This window comes from Rhamphochromis sp. 'chilingali' (assembly GCF_963969265.1).
Source record: "Rhamphochromis sp. 'chilingali' genome assembly, chromosome: 21".
NCBI classification, from domain to species: Eukaryota; Metazoa; Chordata; class Actinopteri; order Cichliformes; family Cichlidae; genus Rhamphochromis; species Rhamphochromis sp. 'chilingali'.
In genome coordinates, this window is record NC_137949.1 from 801,158 (window position 1) to 818,422 (window position 17,265).

Sequence of the window (17,265 nt, forward strand, 5' to 3'; positions counted from 1 at the left end):
ATGTGACAACACTAGAGGCCGACTTCAAGCCCATAGCAGTTAGGACTGCTGCACTTCTCCACACAGGGCACTAGCAGCAGTAGGTTCTTCAGCCTGTGAGCACTTGTTACTAGTTGTTGCTGTTACCACTGTTGACGATGCAGCAGCCTCGACAGATAACAAGTCACTAAATTAGACACATTTTGCTGCATCTTTTTGTAATTTTGTCCTCTCTCTCAGCTTTTTAGTGCCACCTTTTCATTTTTGTTTGTTCATCATTATCACCCACTTCTTCCACAGTAAACTCTGCTATACAGGCACACAATGAAAGTAGGGGAGAGGCAAGGGCGTAGATTTGGCATGGACGGAAGGGACACGTCCCCACCAATATCCAGCGGTTATTGAATTGTCCCCACCAACATTTCGATCTCTTCGAGTAAAAACAAACAAACCTTATAGAAAGAAAAACGATCTGTCAGCGTCTCATTCACCCAGCGGTGCAGAAAGAGTTAAATTACGTGCTCTACTGGAGTCCTATGTCATGTGACAAATATGGCCAATGTGATTGGCTGAGCCTTTCAGGGAGCTCTGTTTAGTTTCAGCAGCGGTAAGCCTGCGCTGCGAGGAGGAGGAGAGGAGGACGGCAGCAAAGAGGAAGAAGCTGGATATAAGAAAGTGTTTTTCATATAAACCTGTGAGTCACTTAACGCATAAAATGTGTCCGTCATAATAACGTTACAGGCTGTGCTAGGCTTTGGCCCACATCAGTCTAAGTATGTACCCATTAATACCGTGTTTTGGAAACTACCTGCACAGCAGGCAGCACTGTTAGTTCTCTCAGTCTCAGAGCAGCATTTCTAATTTTGATTGAAGCTGTCAGAGAAAACGGAGCCTCGAGCAGCCCGGATATTAGTTTACAGAGGCTGTTAAAGTTATACGTCTAACATTAAAATGTTGGTGACACAATAATTTCATCCTAATGGCTCTGACATATTCATAGGGTTAATTTTTGAGACAAAATATCATGAGGTCGTCGTGATTTTGCAGATATTCCACCTGGTAGTGCAGTTTGCACAGTTTTAAAATGCACTCAGCCTACAAACATTACTGACGAGTCGAGATCTGCACAAAGTGACAGAAACACTGAAGCAGCTGCACATTTTATTCTTATTGTCATGTTTGTCCTGTTTGTCAGGTGAAAGAAGAACCAACACAGAGCTCAGAGAGTAATGGTGACACAAGATCACAGGTGAAACTGGATGATGACCTGGTGGTTCATGACTGTATTTGAAGCACATGTGTGACTGCATGTATGTGGAGTGTCTCACTGTTATTCATCAGGTGACAGAGGCAGCTCTGCCATGTAGCTCAGAGGTGGAGAGGAGAGCTCACAGGTGACTGATGATGATTTGGTGCTGTAGATTAACGAGAGGAGAAGGCATGTGTTTGGCTCCTTCACATAGTGGACATTGAGTTGTTGTGTGGGGCATGTAGTCCATGTCTGTTGCTGTAACAGTAGTTCATGTTTAGAATAAAAGATCTCAGCTCACTGAGTTAATCGGGGCAATAGTGCCTAAAATGTTGCATCATTTTGCTGAGAGATCTTTTACTCTGTGGTCATCTTAGACGAGTAGTTTTATGGACAAAAACCAGCAGGTCACTGAGTGTTCCCTTAGTGCTAATGTGTCAGAGATGTTGGTGCACTATAACTGAACTAATGTTGTTAAGTCCTTAAAGTCATATTCTTTTATTGTCACGACTGTATTTGAAGCTATTTTTATTTTTGTATGATACCTGATTTATATGGAATATGGTTGAAGTAAACTAAAGTCAGTCATTTGTTTAATAGTAATTTAACATTATATAATTCACACATAAAACTATGAATTGTAATTTTAAATGGTTTAAAAGCATGTAGAATAGCACATGTAGGCAAGTGTATTTACTTCTTTTTTTTTTTTTATCAAGAAGCAAAGACAAAAAGGAAAAAAAAGAAACAGGACAGGGTTCAATGGCTGAATCATCCATCCCCACCAATGCCAAAACCAAATCCACGCCCTTGGGGAGAGGTATTAAGACTTTTGATTGGGCAATACAGTGACAGTAGTGAAATTAATGAATGCTCTTCTTAACCTAGAAAATAAGACTTTCCCCTTCTGTTTCTCTCAGGTGCCTTATAAGATGAAGCAGTACTGGTGTGGCTGGATGGGTGGAAAACACATCATTATGGTGCATGGAGACAAAAGCATATATATTTAATCACTTAGGTGCAAATATACACAATCTGAACTATGAGCAGCGCGGACTGTGTTTTACTCTGATATATTTGCACTGCCTACAAACTGGGTGAGATGTTTTCATTATTATAAAGACAAAAAGTGACTTTGGATGACCTTTTACTGACTTAAGGAATCACAAAACTCATGGTTCTACACCTCAGGGAGTTATTGACTGCAAAGTATTACGCACAAGCCCTAACATTAAATGTTGTTGTTTCCCAAATTAAATAAATTTACAGAATCAAACACAGATTTGGACTTAACTAAATAGCACAATAGGACATATTAGTCCATGGTTTGATAATAAAACAATAAGAAATTAATAACACAGCTCTGATAGTTGATCACGTACTGAAGACCTGCCCCATGGAGGATAAGCAGCAGATAATGGATGGATGATGGTTCCACATTAAAAAAGGCATTTTCTGTAAACTTTCTGCTTTATATTTACAGGACAGTCTGAGCTCATATTTCTTTATTAGAACTGAGCCCACAGGAGTCATGTTGGCAGGTTTCAGCAGCAGAAATGCAGAAAATAGAGTTGCTGTTGAAACTGCACTTCTTCTTATATTAAGACATGTTTAAAATATATTTACATCTTTCATATATTAAGAGATCCCGGGGATTAAATGCGTATTTAAACTTCTTCACGCTAACAGAAAGGACAGCTCGTCGCTGTTCACGCAGTAGTGAAGCACCGACTTCCCCCAATAAAATAGCGCGGTACGAGGACGTCACTTCCTGACCGGTAGTTTTGCGGGAAGTTTGGTCCGTGTACAGTTTCTCCTACAGGGAAGCATAAACAACGAAGCGACGGTATGTTTCTGTCATACACGCATATATGTGTACGCTAACGGAACCAACCACAGCGACTCGGGAGCGTGTGCTGTCGGACGGCGTCATGTAGCGGGTCATGTAGGCGCTAATGTGACACACGGTTACTCACAAGACCGCGCAGTTAGCATGAGAGCTAACGAGCCTCGAAAGAACAACGCAAGGTGCGGGATTCGCACGACGTCATGGCTTTACTGTTTCTCTTTCTGTTGGTTTGAATGCTAACAGGCGGTTCGTGTTGGGGAAATGTCTCGTATAGGCTGCACACATTAGCAGGTGATGGGGAACTCAGGATGTGGTTAGCTAACTTCGGTACAGATAAAAACATGGTTCTGATGTGACCCGAAAAGTACAAGTTTCCATTTCTTGTTGTGTTTACAACGATGTTTAGCTTAGTTTTATTTTGGAGCTCTGCTTCCATCACGATGGAGCAGCACTAACGACCACCGTGGCTGTGTGTGTTAGATGCCCCCTAAAGCCAAGGCGGCAGGCAGAGGCAGAGCCCCTGCCAAGAGGAAACTGGCAGAGGAGTTTCCTCCTGGAGAAGTGCTGAAGGACACCATGAAGAAGGAATGGAAGCTGGGGGCTCCGATCGGTCAGGGGGGCTTTGGGGTCATATACTTGGGTAAGAAAGACAATGTTATTTGTATGTTAGTTCTAGTTAACATCCGAGTTTGAGCTGCAAACTTTATATTGAATAAAAGTGAATAAAGATTTTAAGCATGTGTCAACCAAATACTGTAAATAATGAACATATTCCCTCTCATGTTTTCCCCAGCCGAGGAAAATTCTGCAAACCCCGTGGGTGCTGACGCTCGCTATGTCATCAAAGTGGTAGGACTAAGTTTGTTCCAGTCCCGGCATTATTACTCGTCACATACTTTTGTCTTTACTCACAGAAAAGTAGCTACCAAAGCCAACTCAACCTTTGTATTTTATGACATATCAATTTCTATTCTATAACACTTCCACTTTAGTTAAGCCCATCAAGAGTTAAGACTTAATTGGCAGCATAAGTTCATTGGATTAAGTCCAGAAATAATTCACATACTGACAGGACTTGTTTGACTTGCTTTTCTGCTCTAATGTGCAGACTCATCAGTCTCTCCCATTTGACTCTGAGAATCGTCCGATTTATTTGTTCACTAACTGCAGCGATGCAGCCAGCACAGGCCTTGACCATGGACCTGACAGATGGCTCTGTCCAGTTGCTGGTCACTGAAGTGTCACGAGAAGTGATCACAGTGCAAACGTTGCAGCCAATAAGGCGCTTTCTGCACTGTGACCATTTCCCTGTTTCTATTCTTAAGGAGGAGAAACGGGGAGAAAAAGCCCGGGGATGCCACATCACCCAAGATCTGAACTGAATCAGTGGCAACGTTTGAATCCAAATTTTACGTTTTTGGTTCAAATCATTGTCGAGATGTGAGGAGAGACGTACAGCAGCGAGCGTGGCCTGAATAAAAGCGCCGTCAGCTCCACTGTGCTGTAGCCCACTGCAGGCTCACATCTGCACGCTGCAGGCGTTGCTGTTAAAAAGTGACGTGATGGCTGTTGTGGGCCAAATGTAAAGCTCTACCTGTACTGTGTTTATTCCAACTTTAACTCTAATTATTTGTGCTGTCGCTGTCTGAAACAAACTGTGGAAGCTATTCAACATTTATTTAACATTTTAAATCTTTTTATTGAAACTGCAGCACGACCGCTTGCTGGGGCTCATTCCCAGCACGGACCTGCTCCTAACTGCCAGAGATGTAACAGTCTGTGAACCTGGATTTAAACACACAACCAGTTTTTGCACTTTTGTTTGTTTGTTTTTTAAATGTTTAAACGGAAGAGAAGGAACCGGCCTGCCGTGCTGTGAGCTGTACTCTGGATTGTTTCTTTTTTCTGCCTGTGAAGGGTGGAAACACAAAAGCCCGGTGTGCTGTTGTGGGTCTGCAGACCTAATGTACCTGTTGATCTGTCCACAGGAGCCTATTGACAATGGACCGCTTTTCTGCGAGCTCGCGTTTTACATGAGAGCTGCTAAGCCGGATCTCAGTGAGTCACATGATCAGACACTATAAACACACTGTCAGCGAGCCAAAGTTAGCCCTGCGATCATAACACAAGAGTCTCACCAGCAGGGCAAACAAATAAAAAGAGAGGCAAGTTTCTTAATTAAAAGATGGTGTTGCAGCCGAGGCTCAGAGGAGCCCTACAAAGGAAAGGAAGCGTTTGGTGGCAGCGCCGCCAGCCCTCGGGCCACCGCTTTGCATTTTATATAATAACAATCCAAATGTCAGTCTCCCCTGACGATTAACTGTTATATGACTAAGGAACCGAAGCCTCATATTTTATTCATGCTGGAGTCTCACGTTGTTGGTAAATATTTGTCCCAGCAGCAGATTAGCTCGCGGCCATATTGGCCACTTTCCCCCACTGATTTATACTCTTATTACTTGGAGTCTCACATCCATCACCCACTTAAACCAGCACCAGGCTTCACAGAGTTACTTCCTGTGTTGTTGATTTCATGTATGCACACATTAAAAGCTCATGTACGTGTCTGATACGTTTACTCTTGCCCTGCAGTTCAGAGCTGGATGAAGTCCAAGAAGCTGAAGAACCTGGGCGTGCCCCGGTACTGGGGCTCGGGTCGACATGAGAGAGGGGGTCAAAGGTAAGGGTGGGAGTGCTGGGGACGAGTCTCAGGTTGTAATGATGCAGCCCGTCTCTCCTCCCTCTGTGTGACGTGCAGTCGTTCAGGTTCAGCAGTTATATTTGGTGCACGCAGCTCGAGCTGTGCATCAACTGTGTTTGACTTTTCCTCCATGGTGTTTGCATGTTGCACACTGGATGGAGTCACACACAGATTTAAAGGAGAGGTGGGCATGATTACGCTGATTAGAGCCTGTGTTTTCCCAGCTCAGGTCTCTGCCTTCTATAGCAGACCTCACTCTGATTCATTCAGTGGATTACTTTGGCACCGCCTGATACCATGTAGTGGATCTCAGTAGTAGCACTTGTTACTGGTTTCATAAGGGCCCAGTGGCCTGATAAGGCATCAGCTTTGGTCCCGCCTGGGTCACATAGTTAGCACTATCCTCAGCCCTTGCATCACCTCTCCTGACCTCCTCTGTGCACTTATAGTAACTCCGATATTTAAGCTAATCTCCCTGTTTACGCCTTTTACAACTCAGTTTTTAATATTTTATTATTTTTTTACTGTGTTAATGTCCTGAAAGCTCGATGAAAGAAAACACCAAATAAGAAGTAAAGTGAAACAGCTGCGTTCTCCTCACAGTAACAGGTAAAGCTGCAGCCTTTCTGACGCTCTGCTAACAAAGCTCTCTGTCCCAACCAGATACAGGTTCATGGTCATCGACAGACTTGGCACAGACCTGCAGAAGAAGTTTGAGGAATGCGGAAGGAGATTTCCCAGAAAGCTGGTCCTGCAGCTCGGCCTTCGACTGGTTGGTTTTGTCACGATGAAGTTGTTTCAGTCTGAATCACTTAGGTTGTAAACAGCAGGTCATGACCAACATCCTGAGGATGAACGTTGTTCGCAAACTGAAAATAACTGATGATGAGGGTCGAATAACAAGCGGTTTCATCCTCAGAGTTAGTGATGCACAGGGGAGGAAATGGGTTTTCCCAAAGAGACACACAAGTGTATTTTCAGTTGTGTTAATGATTGTGGGTCAGAAGCATTCTCCTGCTCATCCTGGAATGATTGTTTCTGCTTTTAAAGTGAGCTGAAACTGTAATCTGACACCGCTTTACGGAAACGCGAACGTCAGCAGATTTCCTGCACCTGTGCTTCCGATCGAAAATCCTTTGTTTGCATGAAAATACCAACAATGAAGTAATTTGTTTACACAGTCCAGTAAGACTTGTCACAGTGACACTGGATAGACTGTGAAATAGTCATTTACTGTGACTCTCTTTCTTGTTGGAAATCCCACGCTTCTCTTATACCAGCGCGTCTCCCGTTCGCTCTAGTTTATTAAGATCTATGTGGAGGAGGTGAAACTTTTTCTGGTCAGACTCTCCTCTGCTCTGTGGTGCTCAGCCCGGCTACATCCCCTCTAAAAAAGACAAATGTTTATGTTCTGAAACTGAACGTAATGAATCGAGTTGCTAATAAAATCCTCGTAATGTGATCACAGGTTTGGCTTTACGTGGCTGCTGCTCAGTGAGGTGATGACGGGCTGAGCAGCAAACTGCACATTATATTTAAACCATGTAGTGTGATTACTTTGTACTAGGGTCTTGCTACATCACAGATGTGTCTGTACTCTGTATTTGATGGAGTATTTGTTCCTGTGCAGCTGGATACTCTGGAGTACATCCACGAGCACGAGTACGTGCACGCTGATGTGAAGGCGTCTAACCTCATGTTGAGTCACAGCGATCCCAACCAGGTCAGTTGGAGTTCCAGCGTGCTGACTGAAACTGTGACAGTTTACAAAGTGCCGCTGTAACCTGTGCATCGGCAGGAGGAGGAGCCTGGTATTGGTTGGAACACACTCGCACTGCTTCATTAGATTCAATTAGGCTTTTGTGACGGGGGGAGGTGAAGCCAGAGTGTTCAGACGGGGGAGATTAGATGGCAGGAGCACAGAGCTGCAAATAAGGTGGGGGCAGGGGCAAATATTTAATTTGGAGATTAATAATGTATCATCGGTGGTGTTATTAAGGAGCTTTTTATAAATGACAATTTGGAAATCAGCCCCTCAGGATTTTAATATTGGCTCTGGTTGTTTTTCCTGCTCTTCCTCGGAGGTGGTGAATGTAGGTTTGCTTTTATTGCTCTACATTTCTTTATTAAAGCCACAGAGAATATAAGCACAATGCAAACTGAGGAATAATAAAGTGCTATGGAGCTGGAATTAGAATTGAAATCGTGTGTCTCCTGTCTGTGTACAGTCAGTGAACGCTGCTAAAACATGGATTAGTACTGTGTGTATGTGTGTGCATGCCTGAATCTTTGTGTTTGTCAACTGTAGGTTTACTTGGTAGATTATGGACTGGCCTATAGGTACGCACCTGAAGGTCTGCCCAAGGAGTACAAGGAAGACCCCAAGAAATGTCACGATGGTACCATCGAGTTCACAAGCATCGACTGCCACAAAGGAGCATGTAGGTGCAAACGTACGCGAGTAGTCATGACGCCCAACATGGTGTACAAAACCAGAGTGGTAATCTGAAAGAGTCGGCAGGCTCTGATGTTTTTAACCATGAACAGGAAAATCAGTGTGAACGGATTTCAAACCATTTTAGTGAGGACGGTTTGGAACAGCTGGGCTGTTTCCTCCCCATTTAAACTGGGATTCAGTACGCACCATAGAGTGTGACACGGCCCCACGTTCGCCCAGAGACCGAAACAGTACCCATGTTTGTTTTGCTGTGCAGTCAGAGCACTTTAACACGGCAGTGTGCTGGACTGACTTACCTTTGGGGCCGCAGTCGTAGTACTGAGTGTGTTCAGCCACAGCGTTGTTGCTCCAGCTGAAGTTTGCCAAAGAACAACACTGATACTGATTGGTGTTCCTCATCTCGTACAACGTGGAAATAACCTGGATGCTATTATGTACATAAGTGTCTGATATTGCTAATGTTGCTACGTGCGCCATGTTTGCTAACAGCCGCGTCCAGGCGCAGCGACCTGGAGATCCTGTCCTACTGCATGGTTCAGTGGCTGTGTGGCCGGCTGCCCTGGGAGGACAAGTTGCAGGACCCGCTGTACGTCAGAGACGCCAAGATCCGGTATGTGAAACTCAGCACCCAGCCTGGGTGCTCCAGTCAGCAACACGTTGCCGTTTATACAATTCTACAGTACGTTTTATTATTTACATTTTTGTTTTGTGTTGTACAGTTCACACAGATTGATGTGTATTAAAGAAAGTTGTGTAACGTTTTCACCTCCAGGAGTCAAGAAAACATAAGCGAGTTCATGGCCAAGTGTTTCTCCTCTCAAGACAAACCAGGTGAGACAGACTGACAGCGGCGGCTCTGTGGCTGCGATGGACCAGCGCTGAGCTGGTCACACTGACGTGCCTCACCGTATTATTCATATACTGTAGACTTTTGTACACTTGTCACATCATGAATGCTCATGTCTTGATCTGGTTGTGAAAACCACAATGCCCTGCATAATCCCACAGTCTGAAACCGTGTGACTTCAAATCATATCAAGTTCATGATTAGTCGAACATTTTACCTTTCCATTATTTTAAGTGTTTAAGGAGTTTAAGTTGCCTTGGAGTTGTTGTCAGCTATGATCAGTACTGTTAGTGTTCTTTGATAAGGTTTGTGTGTTACAGCAGCATCATCAGTAAAGTGTGAGTTGATTCATTTCGTCCGTTCCTGGCTGCTCTCATGTGTTTCTAACATGATTCAATTCAATTTTATTTATATAGCGCCAAATCACAACAAAAGTGGCCTCGAGGCGCTTCATAGATACAGAGAAAAACCCAACAATCATATGACCCCCTATGAGCAGCACTTTGGCGACAGTGGGAAGGAAAAACTCCCTTTCAACAGGAAGAAACCTCCAACAGAACCAGGCTCAGGGAGGGGCGGGGCCATCTGTCTCCCCTTTGGGGAGAGGGGAGGAAGACAGGATAAAGACATGCTGTGGAAGAGAGACAGAGGTTAATAACAGATATGATTCAATGCAGAGAGGTCTGTTAACACATAGTGAGTGAGAAAGGTGACTGGAAAGGAAAAACTCAGTGCATCATGGGAATCCCCGGCAGCCTGCGTCTATTGCAGCATAACTAAGGGAGGATTCAGGGTCACCTGGTCCAGCCCTAACTATATGCTTTAGCAAAAAGGAAAGTTTGAAGCCTAATCTTGAAAGTAGAGATAGTGTCTGTCTCCTGAATCCAAACTGGAAGCTGGTTCCACAGAAGAGGGGCCTGAAAACTGAAGGCTCTGCCTCCCATTCTACTTTTAAATACTCTAGGAACAACAAGTAGGCCTTCAGAGCGAGAGCGAAGTGCTCTAATAGGGTGATATGGTACTACAAGGTCATTAAGATAAGATGGGGCCTGATTATTTAAGACCTTGTATGTGAGGAGCAGGATTTTGAATTCAATTCTGGATTTAACAGGAAGCCAATGAAGGGAAGCCAAAACAGGAGAAATATGCTCTCTCTTTCTAGTCCCTGTCAGGACTCTTGCTGCAGCATTTTGGATTAACTGAAGGCTTTTCAGGGAGTTTTTTGGACTTCCTGATAATAATGAATTACAGTAGTCCAGCCTGGAAGTAATAAATGCATGAACTCCAGCTGTTGCGCACATGTCTGAGAACAGAATCACCAATTACCAGAGTTTGACCCCCGGCGGGTGTGTCGTCGAGTGGGGAAAAACGGTTAGACACATGAACGGGTTGGTGGTGTATCTGGGGCTGCTGTTTAGGACTATGCTTCCTCCTCACCGTCACCCAGCCGCCCTCTTTCCCCAGCTGCTTGGGGTCTGCCGGGAAACAGCTAGCGGGGCCTACGCTATCTTCGGCTGCACCAGCTACAGAGGCCTGGCTAGCTATGGGTGAATGAAGGGTGCGAAGCCGAGTCTCCAATTCAGTAATCCTGGCCTCCAGAGCTGCAAATATGCTACATTTGTTACAGATATCATTACTGCTAAAGGAGGCCGAGGAGTAACTAAACATCTGACACAATGAGCAAGAAAGTGCAGGAGGGACAGGAGAAGTAGCCATGGTGCTAACGAGTCGGCTACGAGCTAAGCTAAGCTAGCGAAACAGTACAGAGACAGTGAGTGAATACTTTGGCTATAAGTTAGGTAGTGAGTACACAGACAGTGTGCTTCGGATGAAGCACGTGAAGATTATACTATGAAAGAAGAATGTATTTAAAAGTTTTTAATTAAATTGCTAAGCAGATAAGCTACTCAGAAACACCACTGTGTTTGAGCAGGAACAGGAAGTGATACTCTACCACAGAGCGAGCGAACACCAAGTGACAGCGCCACTTGGTGTTCTGCCTTTGAGCAGTGACCACCTGACCTCTCACTGGGATAGAAGTACAGGCCACAAGCTGCGGCAGTAAATGGCAACATTGTTGCCCGACTGTGCTAAAAGTTGCCTTTTAATGTTGGTGCTTTGACCGGAAGGCAGCGTGTCGGTTCAGAGGAGACGTCGCACCTCCGTCCTTCTGCTGTGCTGAGCACGAGCAAACTGTTGTTTTCTGCTCCGTGTGTGTGTGTCTGTGTGTCTGTGTGTGTGCACCAAGTCTGAAGAAAGTCCCACCACACAACATTTAGCCTGACGTTGACATCTGAATGCAACACACTATGGTGACAACAGTGTGGGGGGGGAGCTTGTGTTTAAGTTATGACTTTGTTTATGAAGTGTTTGATGAAAATAACATGGATGACCTGATGGTCTCGAACGAGCAAGAAGGTGTGAGGGTTCTGATGAGCGGGCTTCTCCTTGTGTTGCAGATGAGATACAGCGGTTCATGGAGGAGGTGAAGTCTCTGGGCTATACAGCCAAACCACCCTACGACAAGCTGCGCTCTATCCTGCAGGCTGGACTGAAGACCATCGGTCCTAAAGAGGACGGCAAGCTGGAGTTCACCTCTGCCAGTGGAGCAGCGGCGCCTCCCACCAAGGTCAGCGCTCCTACTTGTTTCTAGAGGGAAGCGAGAAAATGCAGTATTTGAGCTCAAGCCTGTGGGGGTGTACACCTCTGACTTACCGTCGAATTATTTTCCTCATTTAGTCGACTAAGAAATGAACAACTGTCGCTTCATCATAATTACTACTAACTTTGTTTGGTGATGACAGGAGTAACTGTCTCATGGTTTCAGGCATCATTGTGTCCAGTTCACATCTATGAACTGTATAATATGTAGTTGTTGTGCATCCTCTGCATTAACTCATCCACCAGTTCACTTTGTTCTCGGTTAGTGTCCATCCTCCAGCTGTCTTTATGGTCGAAGGGTTAGTGTGTAGGCTCCTATAGATGACACATTTGATGTCCATTCCAGGGACTGCTCACAGTCCCCTCCCCCAACACCTCGGGGTCGCCTGTCTCTTCAGATTGTTGTGGTCATAGGGGCGTGTCCAGAATGAAGCGATGCCACATGGTTTGATGAAATGCCAAGTCTGGTATTATGGCCGATGCCACTCGGGCTCCGTGGTGCTGGGTAGTGATCACAAGGCCTGGATGTCGAGTCTTGATTGTTTTGTCAGAGACATTCACACCAGTAACCTTGTGGACGGCTCTTATAGTGCTCGTCGTGTTCCTCCTCGCACAAAGAAACAGATACTGTTCCTGCTGATGGGTTAGGGACCCCCCAGGGGGGTTATGGCTGTGCTGGGCGACACGGCAGACCTGGCCGTGGCTGGACTGGCTGTGAAGCCTGGTATCTCCTCATGCTAGTGCTTTGGGAGTTGTCTCGTTGTTGCCCCTCTAGTGCACCTGTTGTTAATTTCATTAAGACCAAAGCAGCTGAACTGGAGTCATTAGCATTGCTGTCTTTGCCTCAGCTGATAAGAAGTTTCCCTTCATGTGTCTGCATGCAGCAGCCCGTCTCTGACTGTTCTCAGTGCTGGTGCTCATCAGGACAAACATCATCGCCTCTGTACGTGATGCTGGAGCTCTCAGCTACAACGTAACATTTATGTGTTACTCCCCCTGACTCTCTCTGTCCCCCTCCACCCCCTCTCTCTCTCCCCTGTCTCTCACCCCCCCCCACTGTCTCTCTCACCCCCCCTCCCCTGTCTCTCTCTCACTCTCCCCCCCCTCTCTCTCTCCCCTGTCTCTCACCCCCCCCCCACTGTCTCTCTCACCCCCCCTCCCCTGTCTCTCTCTCACTCTCCCCCCCTCTCTCTCTCACCCCCCCCCCACTGTCTCTCTCTCACCCCCCCTCCCCTGTCTCTCACTCTCTCCCCCTCTCCCCATTTTTCTCTCCCCCCGTCTCTCAAACCCCCTTCCCCCTGTCTCCCTCTCATCCCCCCCCTGTCTCTCTCACCCCCTTCCCCCTGTCTCCCTCTCATCCCCCCCGTCTCTCTCTCTCTCTCCCCATTTTTCTCCCCCCCCCGTCTCTCAACCCCCCTCCCCCTGTCTCTCACTCTCCCCATCTCCCTCTCTCTCTCTCCCCATTTTTCTCTCCCCCCGTCTCTCAACCCCCCTCCCCCTGTCTCCCTCTCATCCCCCCCTGTCTCTCTCTCACCCCCCTCCCCCTGTCTCCCTCTCATCCCCCCCTGTCTCTCTCTCAACCCCCCTCCCCCTGTCTCCCTCTCATCCCCCCCTGTCTCTCTCTCACCCCCTTCCCCCTGTCTCCCTCTCATCCCCCCCGTCTCTCTCTCTCTCTCCCCATTTTTCTCCCCCCCCGTCTCTCAACCCCCCTCCCCCTGTCTCCCTCTCATCCCCCCCCTGTGTCTCTCTCACCCCCCCTCCCCTGTCTCTCACTCTCTCCCCATCTCCCTCTCTCTCTCCCTCTCTCCCCCCCGTCACTCCCCCACATGCTCTCTGTGCATATGGAAGCTGCCACTGGGGACGTGGTGTTGCCAGCCGAAGGGTTACTGGGCCCTGGTGCTTGTTATTGTATGTAATTATCCCGCCAATCTGTTCACCTCAGTGGGTGCCGCATGGTGATCATGAGGTAGCAATTGTCAAAATGGAGGCAAAAATGGAAAGGGGGGCAGTGGGCGGAGTCTCGTTACACAGGCCCAGAAAGGACGGCGGCGGATGGAGGAGCTGATTGCCTGTGATAAGCGCATCGCTCTCTCTGGGGGCACCTGTACTTCCTGAGGACATACCGTGTTTGCTTTGACAGACATAATAAGTTTATGAAGAACTCTTCAGCAGCCGTCGTGTTTGTGGAAGCTCTACAAAGTACATTTCACCTTGAATGAACCCAGGTCGGTCCATGTTGTAGTCGATGCAGAGTGTCACAGCCCTACATCAGGAGAGTAATGGCGACAGTCAGATTCTAGTGCATGACATGTTTCCTGTGGGGAGTCTCTGGGATTTCCTCATACCTGTGATAGAACTTCACGTAGCAGTTTTCCAGCACAGAGTTTGAGTGCTGAGGAGAGTCTATAATGAGGAGCTCAGGGTCAGTGAGACGCACATAATCATCAGTGCACGCCTGGATCGACTGTTTGCATCCATCATAAAGCTGCAAGGATGTTGTGGCTGCTGTTGGCTGAGACTGCGAGCTGCTGGCTTCTTCGGTTTGTGTCATTTACATGTGTGTGTTTCCTGTTAACAAAGGCTAGATGGGCATGCACATTGTAGGCTTGTTAAACACCTCAGATTATGCTAAATGATGATTCTGGATGAACTACAGTGTTTCTTCTTGCCTGTGCCCCCTCCTCACAGCAGATGCCCCTCCCTGAGCCGGGGGCCAGGTTTCTTCCTGTTCAGTTTTCCTTCCCACTGTCACTGTGTGGTTGTAGCATCTTTACCGTACAGAATAACTTAGTGTGAGGCGATGGTGGTGATTTGGCACTATATTAATACAGTTCAGTAAAAATAGAATTAAATCTCAATTTATGGCATGAGGCAGTTTGACAGTTATTATCTATGTGGGAAATATTCATGTTTATTCACATTTGTTCTTGATTTAACATATTCTGTAGAAACAAACTGTACAGGACCCACAGTGGACTCCCAGGTTTAAAGTAATGTCTTTTAGTCAACATCAACACACCGACTGGTGCTTCTCTTCATATTTATCGTGTTTCTCTCTCTGTAGAAGACGACCAAAAGAAAGATGGCAGCGGATAGAGCGGAGGAGAGCGAGGTGGATTCGAGTCCCGTCAAGAAAAAGAGAGTCACAAAGAAGAACGGTTGGTTTCCTCTTCAGCGTGCACCAGTTTTTGTCAGTGTATCTCTAAATAGAGTAACTGAAGCAGAGGCTATGAATGAAAACTACATGACAACATTTGGGTTAAACGATTGACAGCCTGCTGAATTTAACTTTGCAGACAGACCAAAGAAAAGTCCCCAAAAGACTCTGAAATCCAGGAAGGTGCCCAGCAGTGACCCCAAATCCAGACTTGTGGAAATGGGAACCCAGACATCACCTGGACTTGCCCAAAAATCCAGAGGCAGACCCAAGAAAACGAGCACCTGAACATCCACCTCACTCCTCCTCTCAGGCTTTTATGTTGGATTTACTTTGGGCTGTTACACTGTTACACTGTGCTAATAGATGCTGATGTTTGATTGCATTGTAACAATAAAGAGATAACGACATTGATCGGTTGTTCTTATTAAAACGTCTGGGACAAAGTGTGAAGAAGCTCAAACTTCAGTTGTCCTGTTGCTTTTTTATGGCAAGTTTGAGGAACTCAGTGGCACATGAATTAAGAACGAGTCCATAGATGGCGCTGTCTTTGAACTGGGGGTAAAGAAATGGTTTCCCACTTGTCTGCAGATGCTGAACAATAATCGGATTGCTGTATCAGAGAGCAACTTGGGGTTGGTATCTGTCCCAAGGATACTTGGAGACTGGATCGAACCTCCCACCTTCTGATTAGAGGATGACCTGCTCTACCTCCTGAGCAGTGATGGGAACAACGGGGTTAGAAGTAACGGCGTTACTTTTTTCAGTAACGAGTAATCTAATTACTATTTCTATCGTTACAACGCCGTTACCGTTACTAACAAGAAAATGCGGTCGCGTTTCAACAAACAAACGGCTGACGCTCTGTTCAGCTTACAGCTCCTTATATCAGCTGCAGGAAGTAGCTGTAAGTAAACTGAGCGCTACAGCTTTAAGCAGCTGCGCGCTCCCGCGGGCGGCGATCACTTTCTGGCTGACATCACTTTTTGGCACAACACCTGGAGCTAAGGGGGCAAAATAATCGCATGAGTGCTGCTGTTTGACTGAGGAAGAACAAAGTAGTCGTGGTCAGCCAATCACATGACCACTTAAAGACAAAGCAACAAGGTGACATGTACCAGTTTTCAATCACGTTTACTGTCTAAGGACAGCGCAGCGAGCTCTCTCTGCTTATGAGCCAAAAAAAATAAAAAACAAACCAAAAACAGCCTGTTGGTGGAAAAATGCACCATGTCGACCAATCAAAAAATGATATGGCAACATGACATTTGGTTGTTTAGGAAGAGGAGGAGTGATGAAGAGAGAGAGGGAGTTTTGAGATGTGAGAGATTTGTGACGTTTAGCATGTTTGGAGTGTGTAGTTAATGTGTTGTGTAGTTAGTGTGTAGTGTTGTGGATAGTTTGTGTTGTGTGTCAGAACAATGAGGCGACTGCTGTCTCCAGGTAGAAACAGGAGTGATGCACCTGCTGCTGTCAGACCTGCAGGTATCAGGCTGTGATGTTTCCTTTATAGTGGACAGAAATATTTGGCACAAATAATTTGTGGCATCTTATTGAAGAACAGCTGATTGTTCTGTAAACAGTTTGACATGGTTATTAGAAAACGGGTAAATTACTGCAAATCACTTTGTTGTTTGCAAAACCTGTGCATAGGATTTTAAAGTGACAGTTTAGTTTTTGCATTTAAAGTTATGAAATATGATTCAATAAACATGTTTGTGGCTGTTACAGTAAAAAATATCCCTTTCTACTCGGATTTTATGTTTTTTATCTGATTTTAGATCAGTTAGTACAGTAGTCAAAATGAAAAGATAACTAAATTCAGACACGTGAGGTTGTGCTGAAAACAATGAGACCAAACAAGGCAAAGTAAATAGTTTGTAAAGGTGAAATGTAGAGGAAACACCAAAAGTAGTTAAAAATGGCCAATTATACCCTGGAGGGTTAAACTTTTTTTTTTTTTTAAAGTAATGCAATAGTTACTTTTCAAGTAATTAATTGCTTTTAGAATCTTGTAACTCAGTTACTTTTTTGAAGAAGTAACTATAATTAATTACTTTTTCAAAGTAACTTGCCCAACACTGCCCCTGAGCTACTACTACCCAACTGCTGCTGTTCTTAACACTGTTTAACATTTCACAATAAACAGCAGTTTGGGTCTATAATGCTGTAAGGTCCTGATCTCGTTATAGCACCTAAAGAAGACACAGGTGCAGGAAGGTAGCGCCACTGGGATCTCTGAGTCGGTTAGTCATTTTATTCATTTATTTATTTATAAAGCACATTTAAAAACAGCAAAGAGTCGACCAAAGTGCTGTACAACGTAATAATGAAACAATAACATCATCAAACAGGTAAGAAAAT

The 17,265-nt window shown here is 45.5% G+C and overlaps 1 protein-coding gene across 7 annotated transcripts; it reads left to right on the forward strand.

The window, feature by feature from the left end:
* The first annotated feature begins 558 nt into the window (after positions 1 to 558).
* On the forward strand, positions 559 to 15,315 carry vrk1 (VRK serine/threonine kinase 1). 7 transcript variants are annotated; one of them, XM_080871017.1, is made up of 15 exons: positions 559 to 673; positions 1,948 to 2,048; positions 2,149 to 2,208; positions 3,558 to 3,717; positions 3,871 to 3,926; positions 5,066 to 5,135; positions 5,670 to 5,757; positions 6,442 to 6,550; positions 7,409 to 7,501; positions 8,087 to 8,219; positions 8,726 to 8,915; positions 9,009 to 9,067; positions 11,543 to 11,712; positions 14,809 to 14,902; positions 15,041 to 15,315. In XM_080871017.1, exons 2-15 carry the CDS (start codon positions 2,016 to 2,018, stop codon positions 15,187 to 15,189), a joined length of 1,464 nt encoding a protein of 487 aa, XP_080727143.1. In that variant the 5' UTR covers positions 559 to 673; positions 1,948 to 2,015; the 3' UTR covers positions 15,190 to 15,315. The 7 variants fall into 7 exon arrangements, with proteins under 7 accessions (XP_080727143.1, XP_080727145.1, XP_080727144.1 ...); XM_080871019.1 differs by having other exon boundaries at positions 564 to 673; positions 8,726 to 8,846; XM_080871018.1 differs by having other exon boundaries at positions 609 to 673; positions 1,951 to 2,048.
* The last annotated feature ends 1,950 nt before the right edge of the window (positions 15,316 to 17,265 follow it).